The sequence below is a fragment of the Papaver somniferum genome, chromosome 2 (genome assembly GCF_003573695.1).
Source record: "Papaver somniferum cultivar HN1 chromosome 2, ASM357369v1, whole genome shotgun sequence".
Taxonomy (NCBI): domain Eukaryota; kingdom Viridiplantae; phylum Streptophyta; class Magnoliopsida; order Ranunculales; family Papaveraceae; genus Papaver; species Papaver somniferum.
In genome coordinates, this window is record NC_039359.1 from 90,181,893 (window position 1) to 90,200,982 (window position 19,090).

The 19,090-nt window shown below is 36.4% G+C and overlaps 4 protein-coding genes across 4 annotated transcripts; 1 reads left to right on the forward strand and 3 right to left on the reverse strand.

The window, feature by feature from the left end:
• Positions 1–1,750: 1,750 nt before the first annotated feature.
• On the reverse strand, positions 1,751–3,440 carry LOC113348362 (palmitoyl-monogalactosyldiacylglycerol delta-7 desaturase, chloroplastic-like). The gene is made up of 5 exons (XM_026592086.1): positions 2,888–3,440; positions 2,665–2,805; positions 2,451–2,591; positions 2,253–2,359; positions 1,751–2,176 (listed from the first exon to the last, which is right to left on the reverse strand). Exons 1-5 carry the CDS (start codon positions 3,419–3,421, stop codon positions 1,960–1,962), a joined length of 1,140 nt encoding a protein of 379 aa, XP_026447871.1. The 5' UTR covers positions 3,422–3,440; the 3' UTR covers positions 1,751–1,959.
• A 250-nt stretch (positions 3,441–3,690) lies between these two features.
• Positions 3,691–5,472, forward strand: LOC113348363. Its single transcript, XM_026592087.1, has 8 exons — positions 3,691–3,849; positions 3,996–4,107; positions 4,185–4,269; positions 4,396–4,474; positions 4,560–4,673; positions 4,762–4,874; positions 4,946–5,056; positions 5,170–5,472. The coding sequence occupies exons 1-8, from the start codon at positions 3,744–3,746 to the stop codon at positions 5,293–5,295; spliced, it is 846 nt and encodes a 281-aa protein (XP_026447872.1). The 5' UTR covers positions 3,691–3,743; the 3' UTR covers positions 5,296–5,472.
• A 573-nt stretch (positions 5,473–6,045) lies between these two features.
• LOC113348364 lies at positions 6,046–7,447 on the reverse strand. Its single transcript, XM_026592088.1, has 3 exons — positions 7,176–7,447; positions 6,973–7,018; positions 6,046–6,867 (listed from the first exon to the last, which is right to left on the reverse strand). The coding sequence occupies exons 1-3, from the start codon at positions 7,285–7,287 to the stop codon at positions 6,621–6,623; spliced, it is 405 nt and encodes a 134-aa protein (XP_026447873.1). The 5' UTR covers positions 7,288–7,447; the 3' UTR covers positions 6,046–6,620.
• A 211-nt stretch (positions 7,448–7,658) lies between these two features.
• On the reverse strand, positions 7,659–12,186 carry LOC113348365 (uncharacterized methyltransferase At2g41040, chloroplastic-like). The gene is made up of 8 exons (XM_026592089.1): positions 11,940–12,186; positions 11,428–11,528; positions 11,205–11,345; positions 10,721–10,802; positions 10,348–10,541; positions 10,107–10,218; positions 8,917–9,030; positions 7,659–8,069 (listed from the first exon to the last, which is right to left on the reverse strand). Exons 1-8 carry the CDS (start codon positions 12,096–12,098, stop codon positions 7,932–7,934), a joined length of 1,041 nt encoding a protein of 346 aa, XP_026447874.1. The 5' UTR covers positions 12,099–12,186; the 3' UTR covers positions 7,659–7,931.
• Positions 12,187–19,090: the final 6,904 nt, after the last annotated feature.

A 19,090-nucleotide genomic window follows, 5' to 3' on the forward strand; every position in this document is an offset into this window, starting at 1 on the left:
GTTCCTGAAACCCTAGGAGAGAAAATGATGGAATAGCTCGAGCTAGGGCAATTGTACCAGAAGAGTGAGCAGGAGAGGAAGAGGAAGCGTGGGTCAAGCTAATTGAGTGGATATCAGAAGTAGTTGGTAAGAATTTTTGATTTAATTTGTAAACCCTAATTTTAGAAATTATATATTTTGGGGGAATTGAAATTGGGTATAAATAGAAGGCTTGTGTGTTGTAATGGGATATGCCTGGGCTAGCCAGTGCTTCACCCAAGAGGACTGGAATAGCCAGTGCCTCAAGGGTTTGTTCTTAATTTAAATTATTTTGTAAATTTCAATTGTATTTGTTCACCATGTCTAGTATGTTCTAATTTACTTGCTAGGGCTTAGATGAAACTCTTGATTGCATGCTAGGATAGTTAGTATACATGTTATTGTTCTTGTGATGTTTAAACTGAAGTAGGACTGATAATTACCATTTGAGCTAATTCACCTGTGATCAGCTGTGCTGTAAGAAGACAGCTGATGCTAGGGGTGAAGTTAGTGATAGTGGTTAAGAATTCAGTCCATTTGAAGGGATGTGCTTAATTGCCTTAGAATTGATAGTTAACTGGTTGAGCAAACAAGCCTGTGATCAGCTGTGCTGTAAGAAGACAGTTGATGCTAGGGGTAAGTTAGTGAGTTTAGTTAGTAAATCACTCATTGTAGTCTTCCATGAAAGAACAAGACATAGCTTGCATAAGAACTTCCTTAGTTTAGGATCAAGATGTGGATTCAAAACCTAATGTTTCCTTGTTTCACATTGTATCTGTAGCTGTAATCTTTGCTCATTGCCCTTGGCTCACTGCCTTGGTTTGTTTGTCTTTGTTTCACTGTTTCTTTGTTTCTTTTGCCACTGTTACTCACTGCTTCACTTTGTTCACTGCCACCTTCACATTGCCATTGTTTTAGTCCATTTTCACTATTTTGCATTTAGATAACTAGCTTAAAAACTTCAACTATACACCCTAGTCCCTGTGGAGATGACCTGTTCTTGCACATACACACTACAACGACAACTGTGCACTTGCAGTTTAACATGTAGGCCTTTCTGTCTCCCCTTATCCTTTGTTCTTGTTTCTTATACAATCCCTGGCCTACCAAGAGGGAGGTTGAAAATAAGAATGATGCCCAACTTTAAACCCCGTTATTCATTTATAAGTTGTTAGATTAAAAATTATTAACTGACAGCACAATAAACACCACAAAAACCGTCCCACTCACAGTGAAGTGAGACCCTGCTAATTTTTGGAGATAGGTCTCACCCCAACGTGAGAATGATGGTTTTTGTATGGGTTCTTATGTTGTCCATCAAAAATACATTTGTTAGATAATTGTGAGGTGTTATCTAAATAGAAGAAAATTCAAACTCTACTACAAGCTCGTTTTTATACTGCCCGGGTCCGACTATGAATGGAATTTCGAACATCTGTGGATATATATTAGGTGGAGAAAATATTTAAACAAAATGTATCTGACATTGCCCGTACAAAAGCTTAAGCATAAATTAAAATACATACAATAATGTTTGGATATGTATTTTTTTGATCGGCAAAAAATTTAAAGCTAGTCTATGAATAACATTTATACAGGATTTTGAAAATTAAAATCCCAAAATTAACGACATGTAGATTTGAACGAGAATCTCCAAAAATAAATACTCTCATCCATATTTTCACTACTAACTAATCTAATCCCAATTTTTGTTATCCAACCACCATGGTTGGAAGAGAGTTTTATTTTGTTATAAATGTGGCGTTAACTATTTTACAACCCAAGTTGGAGATGCTCTTAAGAATGTCAACAAATTTCAATCTCAGTTGATGTACATTACCAATTTACCATTTAACAACTTAGATTGTCATGCATCAAGATCATACTTTTCTTTTTGCAAAAAGAACCTCTCTGATTATGAACTCATTAACAAAGGGATGGCTATGGAATCGTAATGGTCTCGTCGTCGAAAGACATCCTTTGCATCTGTAATGCAGATGGTAACTTCACATCTGTAGCCAATTTAGCAACTTGAAGCAGCCTTACAATATACCAGGTCATGTCGAGTTGCCACCATTTTAGTCCATGCCGTGCTGAAAATTCGAAGGCATGGTGATTGTTGTGCCACCCTTCTCCAAATGCAAGCAAAGCCACCCACCTGAACATATAACATGATTAAGAAAGTGATTTTCTTAAGTAGAATCTGATAGACCAGAGTCAACTACTTTCAGTACCAATTGTTCCTGGACAAGTCGTTGGTATTCCAATCCTGATTTCCCCACACATGACAAGCTGAATTCACTAGCCAAGTTATATGATACACCCACACAATCCTCACACCCTGCATTGGCACAAAGTCACTATCTCATACATTAGCTTTCAAAGAAAGAATGACAAGAACATAAGTAAAAGATAACAATGCAAATTCTTACCATGCCCCAGACAATGAATGGAAATCCTCCTAACCAATATAAGATCACCGCAAGTATAATTGGATGAACAACATAAGTTTTTTGAAGAAATCTATAGAAGGGTTGCTTCTCTAGATCTCCTACGTTATTTCGTTCTCCACACTACAAACGCAATCGTCAGATCGAACCCAAAAAAAAAAAAAAAAAAAAAAAAAAAAAAAAAAAAAAATCACACCTTTTCAAAGATAGAATTAGTGTCAAAGAGCCAACTCATATGGCTAAACCAAAAACCCTCAATTGGGCTATGGGGGTCCTTATCTGAATCACAAAATTGGTGATGATACCTATGAGTACTGACCCAATCAATTGGATTTCCCTGCACACAAACACAAGAATGGGTATCGCAAAAAAAAAATAAAAAATAAAAAAAAAATGAAAAGCATTGGAATTTTACTCACTTGCATTGCTTGAGCACCACAATAAGCAAACAAATATTCAAGAAATTTAGGAAGTTTAAAGCTTCTATGAGAAAGGTTTCGATGAAACGAAAGAGTGATTCCAAACAGTCCAGTGATCACATAAAGCGAAATAGCAACCCAAAATGCATTCCAACTGAATACAAAAGGCGCGAAAAGGCAGCATATATGCATTGAAAGCACAACAACAGCAGTTGCTATATCAGCTGAATTCCATTTTCTCGCAAAATAAACACTCCTCTTTTTCACTTCCACATCTGATGACAAAATTCTGCCAACATTTTCCTCTGCCGGTGACACTGCAAAAACAACGGTCACCGGCCGTCTCTTTTGCCGGAGTTTTAAAGGGTTGTGTGCATCTGAGAGGAAGAATAGGTGAGTTCTGTCGATATTTTTCCTCACATTAGTCCTACTATTACCATTATGGATGAACTTAGATACTGATTTTTTGAGTAGTTGTGTTTGATGAGAAGATGGAAAGAATCTGGAACTGGGTGTTACTGATGTCAAAGCCATTGAATGGAAAATGGCTGGCTTTTCATTTCTGGGTAAGGCAAAATTCTTAGGGTCGGAGAGATAGATGTACTTGAAAATCAAGGACAACGAGGTTTGAGAGAGACACTTGGGATAAAATCAGACAGTAAAAGATGCTGAGGAAAACAAAATAAAAAAAATCAGACAGTAATTACTGGGTTTACTAAATTCTTGTCTACTAGTGACAGAAGATTTTTTATTTGAATTTGTGGTTATGTTTCTCACCATATATATCTTACTGATTGTATGGATTAGGCTGACTGACACTTGCACAGACTTTCTGCAGCTTTGAAGGAGGCTTTCAATGGCTGTTTCAACTGCTTCAATTATCTCTTCCCCAACGCAGCGTCTCTTCAGTCGCCGTTCTTACTCAACTTGCAACTCTAGCCCATCGGTTTCGAATCCTTTTGGTATGTCAGTACTAGTTGTTTTTTTTACACTGTTTGATGAAATAGCTCTAAATTGATTTCGTTACTTAGAGCTAACATGATAGCTTAACAGAGATAAAACTTGATTTACGTAGTTTTTTTTTGTTGCACAACATGTAATTTTACAGGCACTCTTCCATTGAGAGGGTACTGTTTGGAAAAGAAAGGAGATGCACTCAAGATAACCACCAAAGTCAGCGCCGCTGCTGTTGCAACCCCAACTGAAGAGGAAACTAAAGAGTATGGAACGAGTCAACCTTTACAACTACTTTTTCATAAATTTTGATTGTAAAACCAAAAACCCTTTAACTTTACAGGTATCAATTACCGACATGGGCGGACTTCGATCTAGGAAGAGCTCCTGTCTTCTGGAAGACCATGAATGGGCTTCCTCCTACTTCTGTAAGTTGCACTGAGAAACCAAAATTTCTTTGCTTTGAGTCAACAATTTCTGTAATAAAAACAAAGGGTATCAGACATTCAGTTAAACATAACTGATTCAATTTACTAGGAGGTTTTAATCTACAGGGTGAGAAGCTAACAATCTTCTACAATCCCATCGCAAAAAGTTTGGCTCCAAATAAAGAGTTCGGGGTTGCATTTAATGGTACACTTCCTATAATCTCTACTTTACTAGTTTCCGTTGTTCAAATTCCATCTTTCTGTGCTAACCGGAGTTTTGATGTTCATAGGAGGTTTTAATCAGCCGATTATGTGTGGTGGTGAACCGAGGTCTATGCTCAAGAAGACTCGCGGCAAAGCTGATCCTCCATTCTACACCATCAAGATTGTTGTTCCTAAACATGGTTGGTATACCTTGGCTTCGGTTGGCTCTTGTTTTTCTAACTTTCATGGTCTTATGGTTATCTCTCCATTTTTTTTTCCGGTATGCAGCTGTAAGCTTGATCTTCTCATTCACGAATGGAAGTGAATGGGATGGACCGTACAAAATTCAGTTTGAAAGTCCTAAAGCATGGAGAAACAAGCCTCTGGCCTTCTTTAATGAGGTAGATATATGCTCCCCATCCGTGAAGGAGTTTCTTTTTGAAGGCATTACTGATACATTTTAATGATGCAGGGGTTGGCTGAAGAATTGAGCCGAGATGGTGCTTGTGAAAGAGCAATTTTCCCGGATTCCGATATTGTTCCTACTCGTTGTCGCATGATTGGTAACTTAAACGTAGAAGGGGTAAGTATGACTCTTGTTTGGCTTTAATCAATTTCAGTTTAACCAATCCAAGCTAGATAACAGAGCAGGCTCTATATCTGTGCTAATGAACATCGTTAAATTATATACGACAGGGTGACCGCTGCGAGCTGAACTTTGTAACAGGATGCACAGATCCAAGTTCACCGGAATATAACCCGGAAGCAAATGTGGATGATGGGTCCTGTCCGCCATATTCGGACTCAGAGTCAGAGGAATAGAATCAATCTTCCGTGTCTACTTTTCAACTTTGCGTGTATGTATATAAATAATCAGATTACATTCATATAATTCATACATTACAACATAGTTCAGAACTTCTCATCCGGCGATAAAAACAAAAAGATAAACGATGATTTTTAATATTCATTTTCATGGGAGAAAAACAGAGTTGATGATAATGTCAAAAGTACTGTTGAACACAAAGACTATTATTTGGACATTCTTAAATAAATACTAGAATAATAAGATCATAAGTAGATAGATAGATCTGGAAAATTCAAAATTCGTGTAAATGGAAGAAAGTTGAGAAGGAATGAATATCAGACTACGTGTCATTATTTAGCTTCATTAATCAATCCGCCATTAGATTTGATATGAAGTTTTCAGATTCCACGACGAGAGTCAGTACTCAGTAGATCTTCTACTCTAGTTGTTACAACTGAGATCATGTTCTTTTATTTCTCTTTAATCACCATTTTCTTGTGTTACCATACGTCCAGTAAATTGATAACAAGGTTGCCAGGACAGCCCAAACTGTATCTACTTTAATCACCATTATCTACTTCAAGAATTATTCCGTTGAGATAAACATTAACTAGTTTCCAAACTGTATTTTCAGTGGAGACCAAGACACGAAAATCCCATTAACACAAACAAGGATAATTGCCAATATGCTTGCTCAAAACCTGAACCTCACTCCCTTCCAAAATATGCTCCGTGGTTCAACAAGAAGCAGGTATAACCTAACCCTGAACATTCTTGGGGTTTCATACTTTAGATTGTATCACACAATGCAACTGTATTGTTGATCATGTTGCAGGTTGGTGGTTGGGCTCAGTCATTTGGTGTAATAAGAAAAGATGGAATGAAATGTCACCTATCTTACCTATGCCACTGTTAGGGGTGCAGCACATGAAGTTCCACTTACATCACCGTCACAGGCTCTTACATTGTTCAAGGCATTTCTAAGTGGAACTCCATTATTGGCTTCATCTTAAGCTTAGGGATGCATGTTAGCAGCCACTTCTGAGACACGTTTTATTAATCGAGCTAGACACCTCGTACTGATCCTTGGGTGTCGAGGAGAATTGTTCAGTTTCATGATCCTTAGAACCTTGCTTATTTGAGGCCTATGAAAGTGGAAAATTTCAACCTAATGAATTAGCTACAAGATAATTGATGAGCCTAGTTAGAGCGATTAGTCTTTTGTGATCAAATTTTTACTTGTAAATTACAGACTTACAGTTCCATGCAAGCCAGTGAACTTAGAAATGCTGATCACCCATGTTTCCGTGGAATGTCTGTTTTTTATGTATCAGAATTCTCAACCGGACTGACACTCTAATGCTCTGTAGTGATATTTAATAAGTTGACTATCTCTTAGTTTATTTCTAAGCTTCGCCAGAAGCCTGATAACAGTCCATCCACCTACTAGGCTGAACTTAATTTTGCTCCAGATATGAGGCACGGGGCCAACATCATATACGGTTTCTCTGTGGCAAGACCAGACAAGCTTTAATGCTCCAGGGGTTCCAAATACTGAACCTCTGGGCTCTCCAGCCGGTCCAAACCTGTAATCCACTATTATCTTAGCATTTCCTGCACTTTAAAGAATACCAATAGAATGTTGAATGAGGCTACAAATTGGCAAAACAAAGTACTTGGCATTTACTTACGAGTGATTCTCTGGAGCACCAGTTGTCAAAACTCCAGTCGCGCATTCTAGCATAAGTAGTCAGAAAAAAGCTTCATGGTCACAAAATGTTTCTGCTAGAGTTTTTTTTTTTTTTTTGGTAATCTGGATTCATTACCCAACTAAGTGGGCTTTACAAACCGGGGAAAAGCCCAAAAGAATATTACATGGTCAAACTTTCATTACCTTCACTAGCTGCCTTCTTTGCAAGGATATCGGCAGCTTCATTACCTTCCCTAAACTTCTGTAACTTGTGCACAAGGGTTAAACCCTCACGTATGTCTCGGAGTTCTGCCATACTGTTTCCATGATTGGCTAGACCTTTAGCAGCTCGGTAAAAAACTAGGCCGCATTGCCGGTATATTCTAGAAATAACCGCTACCAGACGACATCCTGATATCAGTTTCAAATCGTAATGTATGAGCGGATTTAGGAATTAAAATCATGCGTTTACTGCTTCTGAAAAATAATGATTAAATGTCAAAATAAAGGCTGGAGTTTTCATGTTTTCTAAAGGAGGCATCAGTGTTGATAATCAAGTCAACAGTAAGAACTGAGAAGGGACAAAACTAAATTTACAGATCCCAACCAGCATATGGAGAAAAAATACATAGACCCAGCAACTAATGTATATACAGATCCCAACCAGCATATGGAAAAAAAAATACATGGACCCAACAACTAATGTATATGGATTATGATGCCCTCCAATGGAGCCAATTAGTAATAACAGGATACAAGAATGATGAAAGAGTTTACTGTAAATTTATAACACAGTTCACTGTAAATTTATAACAAATTCACTGTACATCCAAAACTATTAACTGTAAATCTATAATACAATCGATTTCCTAGTGGTCCTAGTGTAAGATATCAGACATACATTTACTAGACAGATGTTTCAGTATATTGGGCAAACAAACTTATTTTACCTTCTTGATTTCAAGGCTTCTGCCCAGAGAACATGATGAAGGATTGCTGTACTTTACAGGTATAGTTAACAAGGCCACAAGATGTGCACAAGTCCTCTATCTCTTCCTCCGTAAAATTGTTATATGTGCTATTTGTCAGCCCCAAACTCTGGTCATTTGTCACAAAGTAAGTTAATCAATACAACAACCAACCTTTAGTTCCAAACAAGTTGGGGTAGGCAAGAAATGAAACCCATGTCGAAGTCACCAAAGATCAAAACAGAAAGATAAAAGTTAAGTAAAACTGTAAAAGATAATTAATACCAGGCACCAAATTCAACTTGAATGAAGCTGGGTGTCGAATTGTCGACCTAGTATGTATGCAACCAAACATTACAACAGCTCATTTGCTGGAGCGTAACAACTTCCGAACAATCTACACATTCCGTAGCCAGTGATTTATTCCAAAACTCTGAAATGCTTAACGAATTCTGTTTAAACTAAGGAAAATCACCCCAAAGACAGATTGTTTTTGCTGGTTTGGTTTTAAGGGCAAGTTCTATGAAACTAATTTGGACCAAGAAGAAGGGTAATCGCTTCAAAGAAAAAATATGCAGACCCTAAGTTATCAATAACCTTAAGCCTTACAGTGACAGGGTGCATAATTTTTTGAAGCAAACCTACAGAGAAATAATTTGTGTCTGCAGCGATTAGTTAACTCTAGTCCTTGTTCAAGTTTTCCTTCAATCTTCAAATGAACTGTCTTTTCAAGTACATCTCATTTATTTATTTGTCCTCTGATATAGTGCTCTCGGAAGTGTTAAGTGGTTCACTACTTGGATGTAAACTAGGAGGGTATGGCACATCCAACACTGGCATATCATAACAAGGCTCAGGTTGGTGAGGTGTGAGAACATGAGAAACGGTTCCTTTAACATGCATGCTTTAAGGCTAAGTATTTCTTCATGAGAAGGTCCTTTTATGGAAATAAAGTGCTCAGTGAGAGATATAGCTACCTGTCTGAAGGGTTTCAATATCTGAGAAGAAGCCGAGTTGCCAAAAGAAAAATTCAAAAATGTGGTTCCTACAAAGACTCCACCGCTTCGCAAGATACGACTTATTTCAGCAACCTGGCAAATATGAGCAAGTCATACAGACGTACGAATAATACCAAACGACTATTCTCACCTTTAAACTGAATGAAAATTTGAAAATTCAAATCAATCACCATAAAAATAATTGAAAACTGGAAAAAGAAAACTTGTTCCATTGTAAGCAACTCGAAAAAAAAGTTACATACACAAAGCAATGCCAAAATGAATGGATCCAAGACTGAAGACCCTAACTGAACTCAGAAGTTCAGAACCCATTTTATGAAGTAACAACTAAAGTTTTGTGTGCTTCTTGTTAGAGACAAATGTGACATGCATAGGTCCGCATATGATTTTTTTTTCAGTTTTCTCACATATAGAACAAAAAGTTTTTCAGAAAACCTACCCCTAGAGTCCTAGACTATGGCAAGGAAAAATTACTTGAAAATTTTATAGGTACAACAAGAACGAAAGCTCAACACTTGACTTGTGCGCATAGTCAGTTAGCAGAGTAGTTTAAGAACGAAATACCTAGGATTCAAAAAACTAAAAATTATAAAATTTTAGCTTGAAACAGATTCGAATACATTTAATTAAAAAAGATTGCACAGCTGATATAAAATTGGCAATACAAGAGGACACTCATTGGAGCAACTATGAGGAAGCAACTGCATATAATGCTCTGAAATTCTTCTGAAAAGAAAATTGAATTGTCTACTTCTCAGGCTCCGAGATTCTATCTGGATAAAGAAAAACCCATCTATGAACTTCACCAAACTACTAATCTTTTTGCGCTAACACCAAGAAACTGTGGACTAACTCCAATGATGATCTCACACCACTCAGTAGCACTTATTGATTAAAACCTTCAAATTTAGGCTTACAGTATTTCTTTCTGTTTCCTGATGCCTACTTATAGTACTGCTTCACTTGTAGCAACACATAAATTTAGTACCAAAAAAACAATACCAGTATTATAAAGAAACATCCTCTTTATAACTCTACTGAAGACAAATGTCCGAAAGGTAAACAAAAACATGCAGCCCTGATCCCACCTAAGGAAAAAAAACTATGAAATTTTCAGCAAAGAAATTTGGCAAAGATGAATTACTCACTGCATTGGAAGGAGATGGCCAGCAGTGCAACGCTGCCCCAGCATGGACAGCATCAACTGAACCTGACGAGAAGGGGAGCCTCGAGACATCAGCCCTAACAAGTGCAAGATTGCTGTGCATAATCCAAATGAACCAAATATCAGAGGAACCAGTGATCATAGGTAAGAGTACAAAGAAGAGAAAATTATTCCATCCAGAATTGTTAATACTTGAATCTGATTCCATAAAACAGAAAACTTACGGGTTTAATATCGTCTCATCTTTTATTAGTAAATCATAACATTGGCGAAGCATGTTCTCAGAAAAATCCAAACCAATAACCCCAGAATAGGTCCCAGACTTCACAAATTTTCTCGAAAATAATCCACTCCCACAGCTGACATCCACAAGGAGTCCACCTTCTGCAGGCTTGAAGTACTCCTGAGCCATTTTGAACTATATGGTGACATGAGGATAAATGATTAGCTTTCTCCCTGACCAGACCCTACCTTTTAAAGGCAAAAAGCTATTATACTTATACACGTATCACGTGTGAATTGCGGTCATATACAATAAATTAACTTAAATGTGGAGATCAGTTATAATAGAATTATGAAAACAAGAAGCTTAATTACCTCTTCATCAGGCCCGGGAAAACCACTCTGGCTAAAATTTTGACGCCACCCTCTTTCGTACAAGAATGAAACAAGTGGGTTCCTAAAATACAGGAGAATACAAACAGCATACATTAAAATGGCTTTAACTTTAATAATGCATAAGTCAATAGTACTAGATCATCATCAGTTTGTTTTCTTTGTCGAAAAAGCTCATTTGGTCTAACGTCTTTTAATAACAGCTGACATGTTTACCCAGGTTAATTATTCTACACAATACTGTAGTCAGGTCTTTACTTCTTCCAGTACTCAATGCATTCAGTTAGGCTACTTAGACAGGTCAATCCACACCACTTGCTGATGATAATAAGGATATTGAAGGGGGGCAAATTGCATAAGAACAGCTAAAGAGAGAAAAAAATTGGGATGATGGAACTAATTGCGGGCTGCTTAAATGTTCAGCGGCTATAAACTTTATAAACATAATTATCTCCATATTACATACCTAAATAGCTCTGTCCTAGTTGGATATGACTCAGTGTAGTTTTTGCTTCCATATGTAATGGTGAGATCCAGGTAGATATCTTTGCTGGAATATGACTTGTTGCATTTCTGACACTTGAAAGCCGATCTATATATTGCTGGCCTGCAATTGAATCAACGTTAGACATCCAAGAAACACACATAAACGAGTTAATCAGATTTACATATTAAGCAGTTGAACTTACAAGTTTAAACCCGGAGGTCCCTTCCTTGTTAGAGGCTCAAAACAAATTGGGCATGAGAAAGAATCATTTCTAGACGCACTCTCTTTTCGGATACTTAAATCCTAGAGGAAAAGACAACAATGGTTGGATCAGGATTACAGAGATCTTGTCTCAATTGTAAACTTACATCATCTTGGACTAGCTTGACAAAATATCCCAACCTAATTAAACCTTCTGATCCTTCTTCTTTGGGATATGACATAATTTAGGTACATCTTTCAATTAGAAACTTATCCTAGCCCAAAATTCATCAAAAAGAGAATGCCAAAATGAATCCAAATTGTAATCGATTCAACTAACAAATTGATTTGAATCCAAATTAGTTTATACATCATGAAAAACCCAAACAGCGATCATTCCCGGTATTATGAAACTAATACTACAGACCATTCTAAACTTCCAATTATAATAAAAACATTAGAATCAAATAAGAAAAAACATTCAGAGGCATACACATATGGACAGAAAAATACCGTTTGCAGAGGAATTGTTGAAGAAGTTGCACAGATTTTGGAGGGGGACTTTTTGGGGAACACTAATAGAGAAGTGGAGGTGGAAATAGAAGAGGAAGGGTATGTTGGAAAACCTATATAATTGAATGAGTTTATACGGTGTAGTGAAGCGGAAGCCATGGAAGCAAATCCAACTTCTTCTTCTTCTTCTACAGACTACAGATGTTTCTTTTGCCACGACATCTAACTACAAAAAATGGGAACTGGAATTTCATACACAGAAAATTAAAACAAAAAAATAAATAACTTGGGCCGTTTAAATTTAGACGATTGATCTTACGGTAGATAGTGGTTGTCACGTGGCGGTGTTATTTGAAAAACGGGTTTAGGCCACAGTGAAGTCCTGTATTCCAAGAAAATTAACCTTCTAAGACTCTTTTTATTCGTCTAGGTTATTTGTTTCCGACGTCTAGGTTAAAGAAGAAATTCTTCTGCTTCAACTAGGATGGTGAATGAGCCCAGCCAAAGACAGAAAAGACGGAAGCTAGAAGAGTAAGAAAAACAAGAATGACGGACCATCAAAAGACTTTTGTCTTGGCCTATCCTTGGCTCTTCCGCCAGCGCTCTATGGGTGCTTTGAGAAATTGGATTTGAACATTTCAGGTAAATATGATTTTCTTTTAACAAATTTATTTCTTTAGTGTTCTTTTCATGTGATTTTAATTGATGCTTTCAAGTGAATATGCTAACATGTTTTTTTTTTTTGTTTTTTTACAAGAGATGAGATGCATGGTAGTGACTCCAGAGTTCGCTCGTGAGCACCTTGTTAATATTAAATGGGATCCCGAGGCTTTCTCCGAAAGTATACCTTTACCATTTGCTAGTTGGATTGACTGCATAGCTTGTGGTCCTGTTACTGCTATGATTGTGGAGGGAGATGACGCTGTTCAAAAAGTTCTTGAGTTATCCAAGAAGCAACAACTACCCTTCCAAGTTGTCGAGTAAGCTTAAAACTCATTGCTATTTTCAATTATTTCATAATCTCTTTCTTGTTGTCGAGTAGCCTCCTTATTTATAAGTTGTCTGATAATATTTCTAAAGTGTGGATTTTAAGCGGCCAATATGTTGGACTAATCTTTATCTTAGTTAAACATGCAATTTGCTAGAGACCTTTTGTATTTGACATTTAGGTCAACCTAGACTTGAGCGGGGACTCTCCATTTTTAAGTGATTATGAAAGCTACCAATTCAAACAGCTTGGTTTCTGCTTATTTTGAAGCACCCAACCATGTGAGTTTACCATATCAATGAGTCTTATAAAGTTTACAAGCAAACCTTTGAGATCTAGATAATGAAGTGTGAGATGTCAATGAACATTGAGGGAATATAATAGCCAACAATCATAAGCAAGGACAAGATCTAAAGGTTAATTCTCCAAATCCAAAGCGATGAGTAGTTTACATGACTCACAGGAAGACCTTTATTGTTTTGCATGTTAAATTTTAATGGCATAAAGTGTCTGCCTTTTATGCATCATATCTCCGTTCTATGTGACAGGAGAAAGAAGGTCTACTCGAGCGACTCACCTGGGCTGATGAAACAAGAAGTTATTGAACTATGGTAACTATGGTTTGGTTCCGTTAATTTTATGGTTTTGCACGTTAAATTTTAATGGCATAAAGCCTGTCTTTTTCATTTATCTCCATTTCTACATGACAGGAGAGAGACTGTTTACACCAGTGATTCAGGGGATCAGGCGAAAATTGATATTGATTTGTGGTTCGTTTCCACTGACTTTGACGAAACCATTGATTTTGAGAAAAGAGCTCGGGAAAGTACAAAGGTGGTATTTGTGCTTCCAGGGGGAGGACATACGGCCCACTGGACCAAGTTAAAGACTATGGAAGCGTGATGCCTCCTACAAGATAAAGCAGTAAGTTACTGTTCAGGATACCGAGCATGTTTTAAATTATTTTTTTCTGAAGGGCTACACGTTCATGCATAACATTTGAGTAGTTTCTGGATTTTGTCGCAGAACAATATTAACTTGACTTGCTTGCTAGGTGATAACTAATAAGCGATGTCATAGTCTGCTCAGCTTTCATAATTATGTTCACTTTACTTGCTTGCTAGGTAATAAGCGATGCCTTAGTTTGCTTGGCTTTTATAAATGGTAGAATGTGAATTACTACGTCAATATGTTACCGATATGTTACTGATACTGATGGCGTGGCAAATATCTGAGGGTGTAAGCCTATCCTTTTGATATAAATAAAAAGCGATTCAACTGTTGCCTTTTACCTTTGCATGCAATTGCATAATTCTTAGTTGTGCACTAAACAGACCTCGTGTCCTGCAAAAATCCATTTATTTATTTCTTGTTAGTTTGCTATGGTAAGAAAACGTAGGATAGTAGGGGTCTACGGGACTTGGGATTATTATTGCTATTTTTGGTTAATGTTTGAACTTTAAACTCATCTAAACATTTGTCTGTGTTTTATATTTATGTGTGACAAGTTTGTGAGTCTTTGACACAACAAAGTCGAGTGTCTTTAACACTTGCGTCTTACTGTGTCACCGTTCTAACACAAGAATCAGTGATGATGCTTACATCTTTGTGCTATTTGGATGGCATTTATTAATCTAGCTACCCAACACTTACGAGCGACACCGTTTATTCAACACTTCCATTTGATGGTTTAAAAGCACTGTGATATTCATTTAATGATCATCTTGCTCACATAAAATCTTCCTATGAAGAAGCTCCTTCTGAAAGACTTTTATGCTGGATATAAATTCTCATGGCCTTCATGTTTTTAGTCTTATGATTAAAGCTAGAATCATACTTCTCTTTCTTTCGGTTGGTAACCAATGTTTTATGTTTATCTCTTCATTGTTAGCAGAGCACGTTTGTGGGTATCTTTTTTTATGTGGTTGGATGCTCAAAACATTAAATCACACTGCGACTGGAATCTGTTTAGCTTTCTAGATTGCAATTTCCTTGAGTATATGATAAAGAATGGTGTTCTAATTTATTTATTTTATTTTGGTTTACTTATTTTCTTTTGATTACTTCTTCGATCTGTTTATTTGATTATTAGATTATGCCTTGGGGCTAAATTTGTTATTGATATTGTGGCATGTATAAATTGTTTTACAATTGCGTAGAATCATTAGTCGAGAAATGAAAACAACCTAGGCTGGCAGTACGTAGACAGCCGCAGTAGTTGAGATCCAAGTTATATACTTAATACTTGCAGTAAGTAGTTTTTGTGTATGTTGGTTATCACCTTTTGCGGTAACTCTTAATTTTATTTTTCAGGGACTTTAAAGCCAATTTTTTCATGGAAAAGATGTGTGTCTTATTAATCAAGCCTTTAGCTTTCCTTGAGAATTGTGTTGGTGAAATTTTGGATGCTGTTGAGGCCAACTGTTTTGGCTTAAGAGGTGTGCTAGTAGTAACCCTGCATCTTTAGTTTTATTTTGGCACATGCCAAAAGTTGGTATCATGATCAAATTGGTTACGCTGTGTGATTAAATTTTATGTTAGATTTAAAGATTGTGAAAAAGGTTAAACACACTAGCAAGGCGTGGGATACTGATTCTGTTTCTTATGGAGATGGGTATGGTGTCGCCGTGGTTGTTTATGATTTGGAATCAAGTTTTAAGATTGTGCCCGGGGATTCAAAGGTTATTAACTTCAGGAATAAAAGGTTTGAAATTGACAGGTAAGGATTTGGGAAGATCATGATTGTTTTTCTTTTAACAGTTTCAGTGGTTTGATGTTTGTGTTGAATTTAAGAATTTTTTTCTTAATTTGTATGCACAACAACTACCTTTACAAAAGCGAGCAAGGTGAAGGAGTATTAGAAGCTGCTTCCGACTTTTTTGATTATGGCTTTAACGTTTGGGCATTTGAAAATCAATGTTTGCTGCGTGGTTGTATGTTTGAGGCATCCTTAGTTGGTCTCACCTCGCTGCTGAATTGATTTTATATATGTGTTCTCGTTCTGACTATTTAATTTTTATTTAATTTTTTTTTGATCGGTAAAAATTCTGATTATTTTAGTACTTGAATTTTTTTTGCTGGGAGTGTCAAAATACGTTGTACTTGGTTCTTAGTACTCTAATATCTGTCTTTTCTATTGTGGAATTATCTATCTGTATCTTTCTTTATAGGATGTTTCTTTGTGTTGCTTGTTTCTATTTACAGGAAGACAAAATCAGATGCCTTTTTATTCCAATTTGCACTTTACCTCTTTAGTAAGTTTTGTTGTCCACACAATCATATTATCTATGTAAATGAAATCAAGTTTTGCAATTTGACCCTCAAACCTGATTAAGATGGTGATTTAGGAATTAATTTCCAAACGTGATCAATTTTATGGCATCGGTTTATTGTTCATCTACGGAAAATTATAGAGTGATTTATGCTTACCCAATATGGGTTTTATCAAAATCTGTTTTGTGTGGTTGTGATGGGATTTAGGAAAAATGGGATGGAAAATATGTAAAATTTTTGAGAAACACAATCATCAGAAAATTACTAACGTTTACACCCAACGTAAGAAGAATCAAAACCGCCCGACGATGTCATTTCTCAGAATTGAACTTGCCACAAGCAATCCCATTGACTAAAACAGAGAAAGGGATCTTAGAAATGCGACAAGTTAACGTTATCGAAAGCCTTTTCTTTCGAGAAATTTATTGGTTGATCCTAGGCCTATATAGATGTTTATGGTAGGATCCAACCGGAATTTATAGTTATCCGGAGGTCCAAACTTAATTAAAAGATGGAAATTACTTACCTACCCATAACATTAAGCGTGTTTAGAGCTGCACAAGAATCGACCGTTCAAATCGAACCCGTCCACACCCGATAAAATCGTGGGTTTTTAAACCGAACCCGCCATGGTTATGAATCTAAAATCTCGATATAAATGGATCGGTTTATGGTTTCATGCTAAAACCGACCGAACCCGCCCGTGAAAATCGAGAATGTTGATTGTTTAACTTATTTTTATTGGGAATACGGTTGTTAGTATTGAACTTTGAAGACTTATGGTTGTGGTTTGTCTTGTTTAAGTAATTAAGAACTTAAAAAATATATGTTTAAACTTTAAAACATGTGTATGGGTGTATAAATGATCATTGAATATATATGGAAAGTGTAAATACACAATATTACAAGTGAAAAACTCGAAGAAAATGCTGAAATATAGACATTACAGGTGAATCGGGTTAATGCGGGTTTAAATCCAAACCGACCAACCCGTAGTGGGCGGGTTTAAACCCGAACCGAAAATAGGTCGGGCGGTTTTGGTCTTAAAACGTAAAACTGAAGTACTAGCGGGTTAGTAGGTGGGTTTAGGTGAAACCCGAACCGACCGACCCATGTGCACCTCTAAGCGTGTGAAGAAACCAATCTCATTCCAAAATTCCATTTCTCTATTTTCTCTTCCCCACAAACACCGCCTCCAAAACCAGAAACCAAAAAAATCAATTTCTCATCAAAATCCTTGCAATTCAGTCGGAAATTCATAAATCAAAATCTAGATTCTTATTTAAGAGAAACCAAAACAAAAACACAAAAATCAAAACCTAGATTACTGTTTCCCAAATTGAATCAAGATTTTATCTAGATCTACGAAGAATAAAAATCGAGAAAAACGATCACAACAAGAAGAATTAGTATAAAGATTCAAGAAGAAGAAGTAACAAAGGAAGATGGTGGTGCTTCCGTATCAGAAGAAGATGATACGAAGAATCACCAACACCAAAAACCAAATCAACGAGAGAGAAAAAAAAAAAAAAAGAGTATTGAAATCAAAGAAGAAAGGTATTATATTTTATTTTATTCTAATTTTTGTTTCCAATACAATGATCCACCAATACATATCTCCCGTACCGGTGAAAAACATAGTTTATGCTTGAAAAAATCATTAGAAAGTAATACACTACTTGTTATTTTTGATTTTGAGACACTGATCCACCAATACATATCCGTCATACTATTGTTGAAAAACATTTTTTTTGGGAAAAAATTATTATGTTGCTTGTTATTTTCTGTTTATGTGATAATGATCCACCAATACATATCTCCAGTATTGCATTTTTAGTCTTTCATTTATAACTATCTTTATTTTAAACACTACGAATTTGCAGTACGTAACTCTCATACTGATGAAGTAGTTTATGAAAAACGGGGGTATAACAACCACACCCACACCCAATAATTCGTTCGGCAATTTGTATGGACTAAACTTCAATATAATTCTGAGAGCACCAACTTAAAAGTGAGACTCAATCGAGAAATACATCAAAGAGCTTTATCTCTTTCTCAATATAATCAACAAATCAAACAGATAAAATCCGTGAGCCTGATTGGTATGAGAAATACTTGGACGGTACCAAAGACCAATGCCCAAGTGTCAATCAAATTCTATCAACAAACAAGGTCGGATTTATCAACTGTGATTGAACTACGCACAACCTGTGATATTTCAATTATATAGAAAAAATATAATGCGGAAAAGAAATAACACGGATACCAGAAATTTTGTTAACGAGGAAACCGTAAATGCAGAAAAACCCTGGGACCTAGTACAGATTTGAACGCCATGCTGTATTAAGCCTCTACAGACTCTAGCATACTACAAGTTAACTTCGGACTGGAATGTAGTTGAGCACTAACCAAGTCTCACATCGATTAAGGTACAATCGCGTTCCTTACGCCTCTAAAACCATACCGTATTCTGCACACTTGATTCCCTTAACTGATCTCACCCACAACTAAGAGTTGCTACGACCCAAAATCGAAGACTTATAAACAAATTTGTCTCCCACAAATCTGTCTATCATTTATTCTTTTTGTTCTATATTTTGATACAAAGATCAAGGTGGACAGGAATCAACTAATAATCCGGTCTTATAGTCCCGAAGAGCAGTCTAGAAATATTAGTCACCTCAAAATAACCTAACTTATTAACAGAAGAAATTATTTCGGAATCACAAGAATATGAGACGAAGAACGGTTGTGATTACTTTTTATATCTTACCTATCAGAGATAAATCTCGAGTAAGTCTCAGAGAAGATAAAACTCAGTACGATAGAACAAGTAAGAACAGAATATGCAACTACAGAAGAAAATAGTTGGATCTGGCTTCACGAA